Below are 19287 nucleotides of genomic sequence, written 5' to 3'. Positions count from 1 at the left end.
CTTATACATACTATAATTTCAGGGATTTGAGTTTATGTCAGACTACATTTATAGTTTTCCAGCTTTTATTTAAAAGCAGGAAGCCCCTTCTTCAAATCTAAACAAGAGCAGAGCAGTTTGTTGAAAGCAAGGGGCTTTGCTGCTACCCTCAAGCCCCTAAGGGGACGCCAAGGGAGCCTGGTTTGAGAACTGAGGACTAGATAGTATTTATGGGTCAGTAGTTGACTAGGGCATGATTTGTCCACAGAACAGGCATAAGGAAAGCCAAGTTCAGAGCACTGTGCTATCTCTGTTTTAGAGTTCTTTATGCTTAAGAAGATCATGACTTTGGGGAGCATAGCAAAAGTCATCTATGGATATGTATTTCAAAAGATATGCTGTCCTTACCGGAAGGCTCTGATTTAATAGGTGTGAAATAAGGCTCCGGCATCTATATTTTTGAATAACTAGGAGAAGGCTTTTTAAATGTCACTAGAGTGTAAAAAGTTAATATACTAGTTATACCTAGAAATATCTGCACTGCTTACAGAGAATATGGATTTCTGGCTTCCTGAGTTGAGCTTCAGAGACTTTTCTAAAAAACTTCTGTTTCTATTGCACTACCATTCCTGCTGCCTGAGTAAAACGCTCTTCCCCCTAGATATATGCATAATTATGGCTGTTGTTTATTTTCTCTCTCCAGCCTCTACTATGTAAGCTTCACTTGAGCGGACATGTCGTTTGTCTTATTCATTGATTCATTACATGCTTCTAAAATAGTCAGTAAATATTTGTTGAATAACTACTAGCAGTGAGGTATTTCAGGTATGTTTTGGTTGAAAAGATTTCTTGGACTGCTCTGGAAGCCTAACCTCCTCCCTCTATAGCATTTTCTATTAAAAAAAAAGTACTCCAAGTACCAAAAAAACAGATATGCAAGTAAAAATATGTAACACTACCACATAGCACATTTGGTTGGTGCTTGACCAACTGTAACTTTATTTTCAAAACAGGATGTGATATGGTCTGACTTCGGGTTTCCTGGAAGAAATGGACGGGAAAGTACATTGTGGATTGGCTCCATGGGAGCACATACACCCTGTCATCTGGACTCCTATGGTTGCAACTTAGTATTCCAGGTACAAGGAAGGTAATGCATGGGTGCATGCATATGAGTGTGTGTGTGTGTGTGTGTGTGTGTGTCTGTGTCTGTGTCTGTGTCTGTATGTGTGTTGTGTATGTGTGTTTTGCACAGGAAGAGGAATGAGGACCAGGCAGGTGGCAGACCCCAAAGTTTATTCCTAGCTCCACCCCATCAGCTTGCCTCATGACCATGACTGATCAGTTAACCTCAGGTTTAGTTTCCTCCTTTTTGAAGTAAGGGAACAGTTCAAATGATGGTTTCCATATGTGTCTGTCAACCATGATCAGGATTAACCTTCAGAGACTAGTGCTCCAGGATTCCACTCCTAGTTCAGCTAGACAGTTGTCTGCTTAGCTCTATTATGTAAGACACTGCATTTGTAGTTTTCAAACTTCTATTTAAAAGCAGAAAGACCCTCTCTTCAAACCTAAATAAACAAAAACAGACCAGTTTGTTGAAAGAGAGAGGCTTTGCTGCTATCCTCAGGCCCCTGAGGAGATGCCAGGGAGCCTGGTTTGGGAACTACTGAATGAGATGATATTTATGGCCCCTTCTGAGTCTAAATTTTAGTCTGTTTACATGTAGACACAATGCAGTATCTTACTACTTCAGTTAAGTTCTCCATCTGCCTGTGGACCCTAAGATGTGTAAGGGTAAGTCAGGCAATACTTTTGATAGTCCAGGATTCTGCTAGTTGGAGGCTGTACTTAGAATATTGTATGCGTAGCCTTATTTTCCCCTGATTAGTGATGCTCGAGTCTCCTTTCCTGGTCCTTTGGAGCATTTATAGGACAGCAGGAAAAATAGAAATGGCCATTTCCAGGTTCTTAGACCCTTTAGACACGGAGAATATTATGAGTAGATCCAAAAAAAAAAAAAAAAAACAGTGAATAAGTATATGAGTAGATTTCACAGGTGAAATATTTTAAAACCTATAAAATGGAACAAGACAGTCCATTTCTGGATTCATTACTTTATTAAAGGGTCTAGAACATTTCAGGTGCATTATTATGTGTTACGGATGCCACAGTGAATCAAGTGTGCATGGCTCTTGCCCTTAGGGAGTTAGTAGTCTAAACCTTAAATTTGGTAAGAGAGATATCATTGTTAAGTAGCTGTTTCCAACATGTTCTGAATTGGGAAAGAAATCCAGTTGGGAAAACATTACCAAAAAATACCTGGGTTCTTCCTATGATGTAGAATTAATAAAGCTTTATTTTAACATTGTAATAGAGTATATTTTAACATTTTCCAGTCTCAAAGCTCAGGAATAGTAAAATAACTATTCAGTAAATACTCATGGAGCAAGTACCGTCTGTTACAGTAGGAATGGAGGTGAATGAGTAAGATACCTCTCTGCCGTGAGAGAGTTTATAGTTAGAGTACAGGGAAGCCCACAGCTAGTGTGACAGAAGGCAGAATGGACATGCTCCTGAGGAAGGTTTCATAGAACTGTAAAAAGTAAGAGAGATACCGTTCCTGCTGAAAAGATGAAGGAAGATTTCAGAGAAGAGCTGCCATTTGTGATAGGCTTTGAAGGGTGGGTGAATGTTCAAGACATGGGTGGGAGGGGCAGAGGAACCAGTATGAACGGAGCCCTAGGAAAGCATGTGGTGTATAAAGAATCCTGTGAATTGGCCAGTGTATGTTGTGCATTAGCAATGAAAGGATTAGGCAGGAAAGGGAAGGTGGACCCAAAAGTTTACTTTCAGGCAAATAACCTCTTATGCTCTTTCAGCATGCAGGACTATGAAATGTTTTTTGATGAGGGGATGACATGGTGATTCACCACCTTTTCTGATTAATAAGAGAAGGACATATATGCAGTTGACCCTTGAATAATGAGGGGGTTTTGGGTACCGACCCCCATACACAGCCAAAACTCCGCATGTAACTTTTGGTTCCCTAAAAATTTAACCATTAATAGCCTACTGTTGACAGGAAGCCTTACCAATAACGTAGACAGTTGATTAACACATATTTTGCATGTCATATATATTATATTCTGTATTCTTACAGTAAAGTAAGCTAGGGGCGCCTGGGTGGTGTAGTCAGTTGAGCCTCTGACTCTTGTTTTCAGTTTAGGTCATGGTCTCAGGGTCATGGAGGCCAGCCCTGCATCAGACTTAGTACTGGATTTGGAGTCTGCTTGAGATTCTTACCCTCTCCCTCTGCCCCTTTTCCCTCCTTACATGTTCACTCATTCAAAAAATATTTTTTAAAAAAAGCAAGCTAGAGAAAAGAAAATGTTATTAAGCAAGTCATAAGGAAAATATATTGACAGTGTTGTACTGTATTTATCGAAAAAGCATCTGCACATAGGTGGACCTGTGTGGTTCAAACCACATGTTGTTAAAGGGTCAGCTGTATATTACGTTTTTAGTGGAGCAAAACAAATTGTATGGGATTGTTATCATTATGGCTATTCCTGTAGGAACACAGCCATGAGGCAAAAGTAGGAGTGGGACCTAAAGAGGTCAGGAGATCTGGGGCCTCGTTCTGGGTCCACCACTAACCACTAGTCCAATGAATGACATTGAAAAAGTACTGGGTCCCTTTCCCACTACTTTGAAAGTAAAATTAGACTGATGACCTATTAAGAGTTCTGGCTCGGGACACCTGGGTTGCTCAGCGGTTAAGCATCTGCCTTTGGCCAAGGGTGTGATCCCAAAATCCCAGGATCAAGTCCTATATCAGGCTCCTTGCATGGAGCCTGCTTCTCCCCTCTCCTGTGTCTCTGCCTCTCTTTCTCTCTTTCTCTCATGAATAAATAAAATCTAAAAAAAAAAAAAAAAAAAAAGTTCTTCTAGCTCTGACATTCTAAACTTAGTAAATGCCTGGAATTCTCCGAAGCTACGTAGCTGCAGTGGAATGGAGCAGCTTTATCTTGAAGCAAAATGAGACTTTACTATCTACTTCTTAGTTTGAAAATAGCAGCCAGCTGAAAGGAACATAGTGGTCCCACTGTACTGCAAGGGGTCACTAGAGAGCTTTAAGGCTTTTTCTCAAAACTAGTTCTCTCTCTCCTTGTCCCTGCCCCTCTCCCTGTCCTCTCTCTCTCTCTCTCTCTCTCTCGTTCTCCCTGCTTCCCCATCTGTGTATGTCTGTCTGTATGTCTTCCTTTTTCACACTTTTTCCTTCTTTGCCTTAGATATCCTCCCTCTATTGGCTCGAAGTATGGGTGTGTCTAGTGTCTTGTGATTTAAGATTTCTCACTTCCATTTTTCAAAAACTTTTAAGTGACCGAAATATTTTACAATTTTCTCTTCTTGAAAATTCTAATATTATACCACTTTTTAGTTGGGTGGCATAATTTGTGCATTTATTTTCCTTATGGATTAACTTAACACAAGTTTAAGGAATTTACAAACCCAAACTGGGAGAAGTCTGGAAACTATTTGGTGGATAGCTCTATGGGTGGCTAGTCTGCAGAAGATAAAAATACAGGTATTTGAAAAGGAGGGATTATTCACGGTAGCTCCAGAATCAGGGATAGAATCAACTTAAGAGTTGAAAAAAAAAGTAAACTTTTTTTTTTGAGGAAGTAAATTTTGATTTGAGATATAAAAGAATTATCTGAAGGGGCACCTTCACCCTGATGTTTATAGCAGCATTATCAACAATAGGCAAACTGTGGAAAGAGCCCAGATGTCATCCATCAACAGATGAATGGATAAAGATGTGGGACACACACACACACACACACACACACACACACACTGGAATATTAGTCAGCCATCAAAAAGGATGGAATCTTAGCATTGACATGAACGTGGATGGAACTGGAGGGTATTATGCTGAGTGAAATAAGTCAAAGAAAAATAGTTACATGGTTTCACACATATGTGGAGTTTAAGAAATAAAACAGAATCGTAACGGAAGGGAGGAAAAAATAAAGTAAGATGAAGTCAGAGAGGGAAACAAACCATAAGATACTCTTATCTATAGGAAACAAACTGAGGGTTGCTGGAGGGGAGGAGATGGGGTAACTGGGTGATGGACGTTATGGAGGGCCTGTGATATAATGAGCATTGGGTGTAAATGCAATAGATGAATAACTGAACTCTACATTAAAAACTAATGATACACTATATGTTAACTAATTGAATTTAAATAAAATAAGTTTATTTAAAAAAAAAGAATGATCTTACAAACTAGATCCTGTCCCAGCAGTAGGGTTGCCTTAGGGCAATAGGGCATCAGGAGATAGCTGGTGGTTGCTGCTTTACCTTCACCAGTATCAGCACAGGAGATTCCAGTACTGAGAGATGGGCCAGGTGACTACTGAGAGTGCCCCTGTATCCTTTATGGATTGGATGAAAATGAACACTTAGCTGCTGCCTTCTTAGATGTTTTGTCTCAAGTTCAGATTACTAACTTGTATCTTATTTTTTTAATTAGGAAAAGATGGCATCTCTTTCCTCCGGAAGATACTCCTTTCCTTTATCCGACTAGAATCCCTTATGAAGAATCTAGTGTGTTCAGTAAAATCAATGTTGTGAATCCTGATTTACAACGCTTTCCTCAGTTCTGCAAAGCTCGAAGATACATGGTTACACTAAAGCCAGGACAGGTAATGGGGGCCTTAAAACGTTGATGACCTGGCAGTGTGCCCCCAGCTGTATACCCTCTTTCATGTCCTTATACCACATGCCTCCTCACCAATACAAATGAGAATGATTTTCTTCCCTGCTGCTCTCTGCTGTTAGGTGACTTCAGATACAAACTTCTCAGCCTCACTGGTCATGGAACTATGGGAAGAGGGAATACAGCTCTTTCTGCTGGTTAAGAGGAGGTTGACTTTGGAGAAAAACAAGAACTCACAGTCATTTATTTTCTAAAGATTTTATTTATTTGAGAGAGAGAGTGTTAGAGTGTGACGGGGTGAGGGGTGGGGTGTGCAGGGGGAGGGAGACAAGCAGACTCCCCAAGGAGCAGGGACCTCAGTGGCAGCCAGATCCCCAGGACCCTGGGATCATGACCTGAGCCAAAGGCAGACACTTAACTGAGCCACCCAGGCGCCCTACACAGTCATTTTTAATAAGGTTAAGAGAAAGTGTCAGGCCATGGGTACTTGAGCACCTCTAGAACATTTATTCACAATTAATATCCCTTCAATTATGTTAGAACTCAGACCCATAACTGCAGGTGAGAAGGCATCCAGGTGATGGGTCAAAAAGACAGAATGAACTTGAGAAGGATCTGCTTTTAAGCAAACACGGATGTTCCTTTTATAAAAGACTGTCTCTGAAACATTTCCAAAGAGTTTGCTCTTAATGCTGCTCTCCAGTGAGGAGAACCACCTTTACAACATTGGCATTTGCTGTCTGATGTTTTATTAACAATATGAAAGGTTTTCTTAGTCTCTTTAAGGAGATTTTATTCCCTCAACCATTCCTCTCGCCTGGATGTTTTCCTTTTTTTTGGTCCCTTCTCCCTGGCTCTTTTTCTGCTTCCTTCACATGTGAAGACTCCAACTTAAATAACTTGACTTAAACAACTTGCTTCAACCTGCTAGCGGTTTTTCCCCAAGCACCTATCCCCGATCCTCTGACAACCATCTGTTTTATAGCCCTCAAATTTACCTAATCTGGTCATTTCACCTACGTGCAGTCGTACGAGTGGCCTTCTGCATCTGTCTGCCTTCTTCCACATGGCATGATACTGCAAGATGTTACCAGTACCTTATTCCTTCTTATGGCTGAATGTATTTCGTTGTTATGGATATACACTTTGCTTATCCATTCATCAGTTGGTAGACATTTGGGTGGTTTCCACTTTTTGGCTATTATGAAGAATGTTGCTGTGGACATTGGAGTACCAGTTTTTGGGTGAAGATATGTTCTCAGTTCCCTTGGTTATATACCTACCAGTGGAATTGCTGGGTCAAATGGTAACTCTGTGTCTAACCTTTTGAGGAACTGCCCAGCTGTTTTCCACAGCAGCTACACCATTTTACATTCCCACGGTCCTTCTGGTTCTGATTTCTTCACCTCCTCACCAACACTTATTTTCCATTATTCCTATTATTATAGCTATTCTAGTGAGTGTGACATGGCTGGTCAGTCATTTTTTCTATTTTAATAGCCAAATTTAAATGTGTGGCTCTGTCCATCAGTGTTCCTTACATTCTGCTCGTTCTCTAATCTACCGACAACTGGCTCCCTCTCTTATCACTTTACTGGAAGGATAATCTGATAGGACATACATGATCTCCTTCAGACTAAATGCAGTAGTCCTTTGTAGGGCTTAGCCCTAAAAGGTGCTGTCTTCCCATCTCCTAGCGCCACCTTTCTCATAGCAGATGCCATCCATTTTCTCAATCTGAGGCCCCAAAGCTTTGGATCATCCCATCTGCTGTTCTCAAACTTTCATGGGTACTAATTTCATACTGAGCCTGGACAAATGCAGTCCTTTTTGACTCTGCCTGTTGCTTTTGTTTACTATACCTTCCTGTTTAGATCTCAACATTTAATAGTTGGATCACTGTATGAATCTCCTGTCCTTCCCAGACTCTCCCAGGATGTTGCTATTTTAACCATCCCCCTACTAAAACTTTCTTTGCAGGGCACCTGGGTCACTCAATTGATTAAACACCTGACTCTTGATTTCAGCTCAGGTCATAATCTCAGGGTGATGAGATTGAGCCCTGCTTCAGGTTCCACGTTTAACATGGAACCTGTTCAAGACTCTCTCTCTCTCAAAAAAGAAACTTTTTTCTCTTAGCAACTCTTTAATGCTTAAAAATAAAATCCAGATTCTTTATTCTGAATTCAGGGCCCTCCATTGGCCCTAATCTAACTTTCCCACCTCATCTCCCATTACCCCATCTGTAACCATAAGACTGACCTAATTGCTGTCCCTTGACGGTCCCCTCTCCCTTGCCTGTAGTACTTCTCCCTCCTGGCATGTCCTCATTCTTTGCTCTGTTTGCGTTGTCTCCTAACCCTGGTTCAAACCACACTTCCTCCATACCAGGCTGCCCCTGCCCTCCCTGGTTTGTGCCTGTGTCTCCCACCTCTGAGGTTCTCTAGCACCAGTGTCTACTCCTCTGAGTTATCATGTATCAGATTCCCCATTTCTACATATTGTTTCTTCATTGGCTAGATTTTGGATTGTGAGAAGACAGAAACTACTGCCTATATTTTTACCTGTACCCTTTTTCAGAATGCATACAACTATTTCTCAATGGAAAGGAGGGAAAATTAGAATCTCAGAGTCCTTTACTACGATTTAGATGCAGGCAGAGCAGGTCCAGGATTAAAGACAGTAGAAGTTGGAGAAGCTGGCACCATCCTTTGTGGAACATGTGAACTTGTTGCTTAAAAGGAAGAAATTAAGAGATTGTAGGTTTGGGGTTGTTTTTTTTTCTCTTGTTTCCCTTTCTGACAGTAATATTACCATACATATGTATTCCTAGCATTTTCTTTTTTCCTTTTTAAGATTTTATTTATTTATTCATGAGAGACAAACACAGAGATACAGGCAGAGGGAGAAGCAGGCTCCATGCAGGGAGCCCGACGTGGGACTCGATCCCGGGTCTCCAGGATTACACTGTGGGCCGAAGGCAGCAGCTAAACCGCTGAGCCACCTGGGCTGCCCTCCTAGCTTTTCAATTAGGGTCTGATTCTGACATAGAAACAAAATGTGCTGTTCTTGTGCTAATTTACTTTTTTGTTTGCCTTTTAGGTTCTGTTTGTTCCGAGACACTGGTGGCATTACGTAGAATCCATTGATCCTGTCACTGTCAGTATAAACTCCTGGATTGAGCTGGTACTTTTTTTTTTTTTTTTAATAAATGTAATCCCTGCTTTTAAGTATACAGAGCCTGTCTATAAAACTTGGTGATTGATTTTAACCAACACTCCAGTATTACTTTGGTTTGATATGCTCTAATTTATGTATTCAGTGCTCTGTTAACAGTGTTTCGGTTGGAATGAGGATTTTCAGTGATGCACCATTCTCTTTTAAAGGCACACCGTGGGCCCTGGTAGCAGTGTTGTTAGGAGAATTGTGTTGGGCCTGCCTGTATCTGCCATGTGTCCCCCACATTGCCAGTCCTGTCCACACCCAGACGGGCTGGAGATAACTGCTTCTTGGTTCAGGACCCTTACTACTAATTGCACAATTCTCAGTCCTGGCTTATACATTTTCTCAAAGTAAAGTCTTTGAGTGCTAGGATTTTATCATTTCATTTCTGCCAGAGACCTTTTCCCTGCAGAGATGCTCTGTTTAATCCTGGTCACCGGCTTCACTTGACAATTAAAATGGCTGCCCAGTGAGGCTCAGCTGAGGCTCTCGTTGCACCTGGGCCTCTTTAACCAGAGGCTTTGATTGCATCTCTACTGCCCTGTACCCAAAGCCTGATTGCATCTCTTCCTGTCTCTGGACACTCCGCCCTCCCCTCAGGCTTTCCTTATCCTTTGGTAATGGGGAGGGCTTTGGCATAGATGAAGCATCAGGGATACTGTAACAGGAAGCTGTACTATCTAGGCTTAGAGAAGATGTGTAGCCCTTGGGGATTAGGTGAGAGGGATGGCGGGAGATCAGTGGACTCAGTTACTCAGTTAGTTACTGGTACCATGCTGAATTGTAGTTGGAGCAAATGTCAAGATCCAGTCCACTCCCAGTGCCAAAGTCACGTCTACAATAGTCCTGGCAGTGCTTCGCTTCTCGAGGTAGCTCTTTTCACTGTTACACAGAGGCGCTATCACCTGCCTGCTTGTAACAGTACCCATTATTTCTGAAATTATACTGAGTTTTTTTTCTTTTTTTTTAAAGATTTTATTTATTTACTCACAAGAGACACACAGAGAGGGGCAGAGACTCAGGCAGAGGGAGAAGCAGGCTCCACGCAGGAAGCCCGATGTGGGACTCGATCCCGAGTCTCTAGGATCACGCCCTGGGCCGAAGGCGGCACTAAACCGCTGAGCCACCTGGGCTGCCCGTTTTTTTTCTTTTTAAAGGATATTTTGATGATACCTGCTGTGTGTCCCCTTAAACTTTTCATTCCTAGGCACTCAGAACCTTTGGTTTCTTTAATGATGTCTTTTACTTGACCTCTTTTCTTTTTTTTTTTTTTTAAAGACTCTTGAGATCCCTGGGTGGCGCAGCGGTTTGGCGCCTGCCTTTGGCCCAGGGCACGATCCTGGAGACCCAGGATGGAATCCCACGTCGGGCTCCCGGTGCATGGAGCCTGCTTCTCCCTCTGCCTGTGTCTCTGCCTCTCTCTCTCCCTCTCTCTCTCTCTCTCTCTCTGTGACTATCATAAATAAAAAATAAATAAAGACTCTTCAACTGGGCACGTTTAAGTTACAGATCTGTGCCTTTGCTAGCTGTCTAACCTGGATGGTCAGTTGATCCCATCAAGCCTAAGTCTCCTCACTTGCAAAACAGGAATGATAACTGCACTCACCCCAGTGGCATCTAACCCAGTGCCTGGCACATGGGAAGTGTTTAAAAACAGAAATTGCTACGAGAAGGAAGAACTATTATGTCAGGAGTAGCCCTCTTAATGTATAAATACCGGGAAGCCTCAGTTTGTTTCTACCTCACGTGACTTAGATCCTTAATTTCTTCCATGCTGCTCATAATATTTATCAGCTTTTTTCAGAATCTTATCTCTTTGGATTCATACTCAGTTTGAGAATATCCCTGTTTTTTTCCACACGGTCAGTTGCCATGTCAGGTTGCCCTCCATCGTGAAGCTGTAAAGCTGATTCTTTAAACCCACATCCCACATACTTCACTGTCACCTCTTTTAGCTGTCCTCATGTTCATTGGGGTGAGCATTCCAGCTTGCCAAGGTCATTTTGAATTTGATTCTCTTCTGTATTTTTAATAAACTCCTTCAGGTAGGCTTGTGCCCTTTTTTTTTTTTTTTTCTTTTTTTTTTTATGATAGTCACACAGAGAGAGAGAGGCAGAGACACAGGCAGAGGGAGAAGCAGGCTCCATGCACCGGGAGCCTGAGGTGGGATTCGATCCCGGGTCTCCAGGATCGCGCCCTGGGCCAAAGGCAGGCGCCAAACCGCTGCGCCACCCAGGGATCCCAGGCCTGTGCCCTTTTGATATGTCCTCATTGTCTTGGAATATATCCTTGCTTTCTAGAATTGCCTTGGACTTTCTCTGCCTCCAACTTGAAAGTCAGTAATTTCTCTTAAGTGGTCATGGTTCCTTTTAGTGGGTAATGGTATTTAGAAACTGAGATTGGAGCCCTAAGGGTGTTGTTTGTTGCTATTGGCATGTTGCTGTTTCCAGACCTTTAAATGATAAAATTAGAATGTGATATAGATGGATAGATAGATAGGGATATATTTATATTTCTAATTTAAGGTTAATATTATAGGTTTTTTCCTTATTTGTTTCTGTATTTTTATCTCTTCCCTACACTGAAAATTGGGATCCATTCTAACAGTAACACCTACTTATTTGTTTTATTCACCCATGTCCATATATATTTTTTTTAGAGGGGAGGGGAGGGGCAGAAGAAGAACGAGACTCTTAGGCAGGCTGCATGCCCAGTACAGAGCCTGATGCAGTGCTCTATCTCACAACCCTGAGTTCATGACCTCAAAGAAAATCGAGAGTCACTTACCTGACTGAGCCACCCAGATGCCCCATCCATATATGTTTTAGGATGTCAAATTTACAATTTTAAAAATCTAATACTGTGGGATGCCTGGGTGGCTCAGCGGTTGAGTGTCTGCCTTTGGCTCAGGACATGATCCCAGAGTTCCAGGATCAAGTCCCACATCGGGCTCCTGCTTAAAGCATGTTTCTCCTCCCTCTGCCTGTGTCTCTGCCTCTCTCTGTGTCTCTCATGAATAAATAAATAAAATATTAAAAAAAAAAAAAAGAATTGTCAGGGGCATCACTTGTTTTAAAGTCTGTCTTTTCTGTGATAATTTGAAATATTGCCTTAATCATATATTAGATATCTCTGTTTACTTGGATCTATTTCTACCATTGGCCTTTCTTCACATTCTTTCAACACTTCCACCCTGTTCTATTTAGATAAGTTTTATAGTATTGTTTTTAGTATCTATAGGTCCAGAAACCTTTTCTTTTTTAAAAAATCTTTTTTTTTATTTATTTATTTGAGCCGGGGGGGTGGGTGGCGGGGCTGCAGAAAACACGATCAGAGGGAGAAGCAGGCTCCTTGCTGAACAGGGAGCCTAATTTGGGGCTCAATCCCAGGACCCTGGGATCATGATCTAGCTGAAGGCAGATACTTAACCAACTGAGCCACCTAGGCACTCCCAGAAATTTTTTCTTTTGCAGTGTTTTTCTGGTTCTACTTGAATTTGTTTTTTCATATGATCTTTAGGATCAGTTCATCTAGCTTTAGGGAAAGAAGGTTGATATTTTTATTCCATTTTTATTAAATTTTATATGAGCTGTATGGTGTTGGATTGTCCTATCCAGGAATGAAATACCTTTCTTTTCGCCCAAGTCTAGTTGTCTTTGTTTCGGGAGTGTTTTAAAGTTTTCCTCACATAGGATTTACACATTTTCTTAACGGTTTATTCCTGGGCATTTCATCTTTTTTCGGCTACTATGGAGAGGTGGGTCTTCTCTTCCATTGTATCATCTGAGTGGATATTGTTTGTGTACATGAAGGCTATTGATTTTTGTGTTAATGTGAATTATTTTCTTGTGTGTAGTGATTTTTAATTGATTTTCTTGGGTTTTTAGGTGTCTCTCAGATTATTGGAAAATTAAGATACTTTTAACCTTTTCCTTTTCAATTTGTTTTTCTATAAATATTTTTCTTTGTCTAATTACTTTTGCTAGTACCTCCAAATCACTAACAAATAATAATGAATATAGCAGGCATCCTTGTCTCTTTCTGACTTTAGAGCAGTCTCTAGTGATTTTTCTTTAAGTAAAATGCTGGATTTGTGGGTGGATTGTATATATATTTTATCATGTTAAGTATCTGTCAATTCATTACTTTTTTTAATCCAGAAAAGGTATTAAATTTTGTTGAAATGCCTTTTAAGCATCGATGGAAATGGTCATATAACATTCCTCTTTAGTAAATATCTGGTATTTGAGTAAATTAAATCAATGGATTTCCTAGTATTGAGTCATCATTTATTTCTGGAACAAATCCCACTTGGTTGTGATGTATTATTTGTTAATGTACTATAGAATACCATTTGTTCATATTGTATTTAGATTTAAGTTTATCTGGCCTCAAGAGTCTGAAAGCCACTATGGTCTTTTTAGAAGCTTGTTCTGTACCATTTGTTCAGCTGTCTCTCACAGGATTTTCGGTGTCATTGAGTATAACAAGTTATGAAGTAGTACCTACAAGTTTGGTACCTAAGGACTTGATGCTGATTTAATGTGGATGATTTCTGTCCTTCATCAAACCAGGACTCTAGTTCCTTCCTTAACTTCTGTATATGTCACAGTTTGAAGACCACTCATTCTTCCTGAAACACTGGAATGCACACTAGGAGTTGAGTAATTATATCTTCCTCTGTCAGGTGGTGCTTTTATCCTTGTCTCTTCAAGCACTAGGCCATAATTATTTGTTGTTGCCAACTCCAAAAACCCTTAGATTTTAAAACCTACCATGTTCAATACAAGAACTCAAGCTAAATCCTGACTCATATTCCTGTCACAAGTCACATAAATTTGGAAAAAAAAGAAATTCTACTTCTGTTCAGGTGATACAATATTCCTCTCTTCTCTATTTCTCTGTTAAGGTGGTGCAGGTTCTATCTTAATATATTCCAGAGGATAAAGTGTATTCTCAATTCTTCTCAATTGTGCCTTTTTTAATCCTTTTCTTTTAGTAGTTTTCCTTATTCTTTTAGTGTGGAAATGTATTGAATATTTATTGGTATGTTTTCCAAACTTTAAAAAATATTTTTTGTTAATTTTAAAAGGCTTTCCTCTTGCTCTAATAATTTCTCCATTATTATATCTTTCATTGTAATTATACTTGTAAAATAATATATATGTATCATATTTGTAATGGTGCATTTTCCTCATCCCCTACTCCTCTCCTTTCTGGATTAAGGGGAGGGGGAGATGCAGTCTTCCAGTTATGGAATGAATAAGTCACAGGGATGAAAGGTACAGCATAGGGAAGAGAGTCAGTGTAGGAATGTTGTATGGTGACAGATGGTAACTATGCTGTGACCTCAGCATAGTGTATAGAGCTGTTGAATCTCAATGTTGCACACCTGAAACAAATGTAACATTGCATGTTGATTATGTTTCAATTTAAAAAAATTTCTTAGAGGTTTTGAGAACTTCTAGGAGTTTTACTTGTTTAAAATTTTGCTAGCTTTAAATGCAGCTTTTAAAAACCTGGTTAAGAGTCAAATGGACTGGGACACCTGGGTGGCTCAGCAGTTGAGCATCTGCTTTCGCCTCAGGGCATGATCCCAGTTCCCAGGATGGAGTCTGGCATCAGGTTCTCTGTGGGGAGCCTGCTTCTCCCTCTCTCTGGGTCTGTGCTTCTTTCTGTCTCTCGTGAATGAGTAAATAAATAAAATCTAAAAAAAAAAAAGAATCAAATGGACTAGAATAGAACTATTTTAGGATCGAAATAAATGCATTTGAATAGTCTGTGGAAAAACAATAACGTGTACAGTTCAGAAATTTTAAGTATATTCAGGAATTATGCAATCATACCATAATCAATTTTAGAATATTTTCATCAACCTGAAAAGAAACCCCTATATATAAATGGTTGCTCCCCCGTTTTCCTCTCTGGCCTTAGGCAGTCACCATCCTATTTTCTGTCCCTATAGATTTGCCAACATCATATAATATATGGTATTTTGTGGCCAGTATCCTTCACTCAGCATTATATGTTTTCAGGATTCATCTATATTGTAGCATGTTTCAATACCTCATTCCTTTTTATGGTTGAATAATACTCCGTTGAATGGATATGCCACATTTTGTTTACCTACTAATCAGCTGGTAGACATATGGGTTTTGTCTCCTTTTTGCAATTGTGAATAATGCCACTATTAAGAATCATGTACAAGTTTTTATGTGAACGTATGTTTTCATTTTCTTGTGTATTCATCTAGGAGTGGAATTTCTGGGTCATGGTATATTAATGGATCATAAAGACAAGAGTTGAAGTTGCAGTCTGGAGTCTGAAATCTGTAGGATGGCTGGCAGACTAGAAACACACTCACCCAGATTTCTCGAGGTAGAATCCATTCTCCAGGAAACCTTAGTTTTGCTTTTAAGGCCTTCACCTGAGGTCCTTCTACGTTATTGAGGATAATCCCCTTTACTTAAAGTCAACTGATTGTAAAGGTTAATCACATCTACGGAGTATTTTCACAGCAACATTTAGACAACAGACAACTGGGTACCATAGCCTAACCGAGTTAACTAATAAAATTAACCATCACATATATCAGCCTTTTTAGGAACTGCTAGGCTGTTTGCAAAAACATTTAGATTCTCACCAGCAATGTGTGAAGATTCTTATTTCTCTATACCCTCACCAGCTTGTCGTTATCTGTATTTTTTTATGATAGCCATACTGGTGGGAGGTGGCGTCTTATTGTGGAGATGGATTTCATTCATTTTCACTGTAGTATGATACTCTTATGTATTTTTTTAAAGATTTTATTTATTTATTCATGAGAGACACAGAAAGAAAGGCAAAGACACAGGCAGAGGGAGAAGCAGGTTTCTGCAGGGAGCCTGATGCGGGACTCAATCCTGGAACCTGGGATGACGACCTGAGCCAAAGGCTAATGCTTAACCACTGAGCCACACAGATGTCCCATATATTCTCATGTATTAATGTACCGCAATTTATTGGTTCTTTGTTCTGTTGATGGATAATTGAGTAGTTTCCAATTTTTTGCTTTTTTTAAGTAGAATATTCTTGTGCACGTGTACAAGAGTTACTCTAAAGAATATGTATTCCTCTAGGAGTAGAATTGCTGGTCTATAGGTATACAGTACTCAAGCTTACAAGATAATGCTAATGTGTTTTCCAAATGGCATACCAGTTTGCACTTCCACCATCAGTGAGTCTGTCAATGCACATTTTTCTACTACTTGGAATTATCATACTCTCTTTTGCCAATTTCATCAGTTTCTTGATTGCATTTCCCTGATTATTAGTGAGGTTAAGCATATTTTCATGTTTATTAGTCATGTGATTGCTCTCTTTTTGAAATGCATGTCTTCATGTCTTTTGGCCATTTAAAAAAACTGGACAATGTGTCATATTAATATATGTGGATCCTTTATATATACATGATACCTTGTATCAATTTTATGTGTTACAGATATCTGGTTTGGTTTTTTCCTTTTGTTGCCTTTTGAACAGAAATTGTTCATTTTATTTTCTTATTATTTTTTTAAAGATTTTATTTATTTATTCATGAGAGACACAGAGAGAGAGAGAGAGGGAGAGAGAGGCAGAGACAGGCAGAGGGAGGAGCAGGCTCCATGCAGTGAGGCTGACATGGGACTCGATCCTGAGATTCCAGGATCACACCCTGGGCTGAAGGCAGGCACTAAACTGCTGAGCCACCCAGGGATCCCCCAAAATTGTTCATTTTAATGTAATTAATCATTAATGCTCTAGTTTATGCTTATTTTATCTTTAAAGAACCATATTTGGATTTTTAGCCATTTCATTCTTGTGACCAAGCATGTTTATTATAATTTTTCTTCCATTCCTCAGTTATCAAATCCAGTAGGTATAATTCCTCTCTATATAGTGCTTTTAAATAAAATTTTAAACATGTCAACAAATGGAAAAGATTGGAAGAAACATCACAAGGTAGCTCCTACTTAAGGCCTATATCTCATAGACGGGGTAATACTTAAACTTGGTTGGTATAGTATTCTATAACTCTTCTAGATGGCGGGTGTTAATGAATACATAAAAGTTGTGGTCTTCCAACAACATATTCATTCCTTCTATAACAAAGTTTGTTCTTTTTTTCTTTTTCTTTTTTTTTTTTTTTTTTTTATGATAGAGAGAGAGAGAAAGAGAGAGGCAGAGACATAGGCAGAGGGAGAAGCAGGCTCCAGCACCGGGAGCCCGATGTGGGATTCAATCCCGGGTCTCCAGGATCACGCCCTGGGCCAAAGGCAGGCGCTAAACCGCTGCGCCACCCAGGGATCCCCAAAGTTTATATTAATAAAAGAACAGGATACACAATTAATAGAGACACTAGTCCATTTTAAGCCATGAGATGATACAAATGAAAAAAACATATTTTTTTAATCTTGACTCAGGAAGAGGACCACCAAACCCGGGTGGAAGAGGCAATCACACGCATGCTTGTGTGTGCCCTGAAGACTGCAGAGGACCCACACAATACCAGAGCTTGGTTAAACCCAACTGAGGTAGGCCACTTCTGGTGTTCATGGCAGTTAGTTTCCTGTGATAAATCAACCCTGGCTAGGACATTTATTTTTGAACTTATGTAAATGCATACATATATCCATTCTAAAGAGTTTTTCTTTTTTCCACAGGTTGAGGAAACATCCCATGAAGTCAATTGCCACTACTTAAATAGAGCCGTTTCTGCCCTTTTTGATTACAGAACATCTAAGGTAGTAGAAATCCAAGCACTGAGAACAAATAGAGATGACATGAAAAAGGAAGGATTAAATGTGCACCATCACATGGAGGTGGAACAAATGGATGACCAGGACTTACTCTTGGGAACCATAAAACAGGAGGCAGCAAGTCCCTTTGGCCCTGATCTGGTTCCTGTAATACTGAGTTCTGAAGAACTACCATCAGAGAGAAGAGGTATATTTGAAGGTGATGGTAAAGACTTTGTTGGCAAAGATGGAGAACACCCTGGAAAATTGCACTGTACCAAGAGGCAACGGATGATGAGTAAAAATGAAGATGTAGTTGCGGAACAAACTGCTTCAGATAGTAGTATGGCTCCTTCTCAGACATTCATTTCTACAGATGACTTGTTGGACTGCTTAGTGAATCCACAAGTAACCAGGATAGTGGCCCAACTTCTGATAAAAGGAAGAAGTTTGTGGTCCTAAGGAAATGACTTTTAAAATAATACCTTAAAAATATTTTTAAAAATAATATGATTTTTAAATAAAAGATGGAAAAGCAAAAAGTTAATTTGCACATGCTTGTAAATGCACTTGTTCTTACCTTAATTGTGTTTCAGTCTCTTGCCACCTTCATTCATAAACATTGCTCTTTGGCCGGGCTGGCTCTTTGTTAGTTGTTGTTCAGTGCCTTTGCCTTTCCTCTCCCATCCCATCCTTTTAGCCTATCTCAAATGCAAGCCCCAGGTGTTCTCAACAGAAAGTTATCTCTTCAGCAGTCTCAAGCAGAGGTCGGCCTACTGCTTGTTTTTGTAAATAAAGTTTTATTGGAGCACAGCCATGCCATTCATTTACATATCGTCTATGGCAGCTTTAGAGTAACAGTGTCAGAGTTGAGCAGTGACTAAGACGGTGTGGTCTGCCACACTAAAAATACTGTCTCCTTACAGAGAAAGTTTGCCAACCCCTGGCCTAGTGCATCCATTGGGTGGATTCTAGCCTTGATCCGAAGTGATCATACTTGTGACACCTACAGAATTCTCGCTGGCTAAATCCTGTCATCCAGAGCAGGATACCAATCAAGAAAAAAGTAGCTTGGGGTCCAGTATAAGGCCTTCTTACGGAAGGAACTGGGACATCTAGGAACACTACTCTTGGGGATGAAAAGCACCAATGTTACTCCTGCAACTAAAAATTTGATCTAGTGAAACTGAGCCTACTCTAAATATATTTGCAACAAGGTCTGGGAATGTTTATTACCATTACTGTCTAAGTAAGAATTTAGAAATTAAAAAAGCATATGGATCTCTGAGTAACCATTTGTGAAACAAATATAAACAGGTAAGGAAAGCAAAGTAATCTTTTAGGATGAATTGACAACTGGCTCCATCCTTCTCAGTCTTCAGACTTAAGGTATCAGTACATCCAAAGAAAGACTATGCCTTAAAAAAAAAAAAAAGAAAAGAAAGTCTATGCCTTCTAGCAGTGAGGGAGGTGTTACATGAATATGCCCAGGAAAAGAAAGGTCTGGAAGAAACTTGTCTGTAGTACTTACTGCTAAGTGACTACTATATATCTGTTTATTTAATTTACCTATTTATTTGATTATTGTTTATCTCCCCC

At 39.9% G+C, this 19287-nt stretch overlaps 1 protein-coding gene across 5 annotated transcripts in view; it reads left to right on the top strand.

Annotated features, from left to right (window-relative positions):
- Positions 1-18235, top strand: part of HSPBAP1 (HSPB1 associated protein 1) — a 64421-nt gene extending 46186 nt beyond the window's left edge. For 4 of the 5 annotated variants that reach the window (XM_025475160.3, XM_035709865.2, XM_035709866.2 and 1 more), the window contains 5 exons: positions 993-1129; positions 5525-5696; positions 8813-8896; positions 17374-17484; positions 17614-18235. In XM_025475160.3, coding sequence (XP_025330945.3) covers positions 993-1129; positions 5525-5696; positions 8813-8896; positions 17374-17484; positions 17614-18150 — 1041 coding nt within the window. In that variant the 3' untranslated portion in view covers positions 18151-18235. The remainder of the gene's footprint in view (positions 1-992; positions 1130-5524; positions 5697-8812; positions 8897-17373; positions 17485-17613) is intronic. The other variant, XM_035709863.2, reaches the window with a different exon arrangement.
- Positions 18236-19287: the final 1052 nt, after the last annotated feature.

This window comes from Canis lupus, chromosome 33 (genome assembly GCF_003254725.2).
Source record: "Canis lupus dingo isolate Sandy chromosome 33, ASM325472v2, whole genome shotgun sequence".
Classification (NCBI taxonomy): Eukaryota; Metazoa; Chordata; class Mammalia; order Carnivora; family Canidae; genus Canis; species Canis lupus.
The sequence above is the reverse complement of the archived record's forward strand: the minus strand, read 5'-3'. Positions and strand labels throughout refer to the sequence as shown.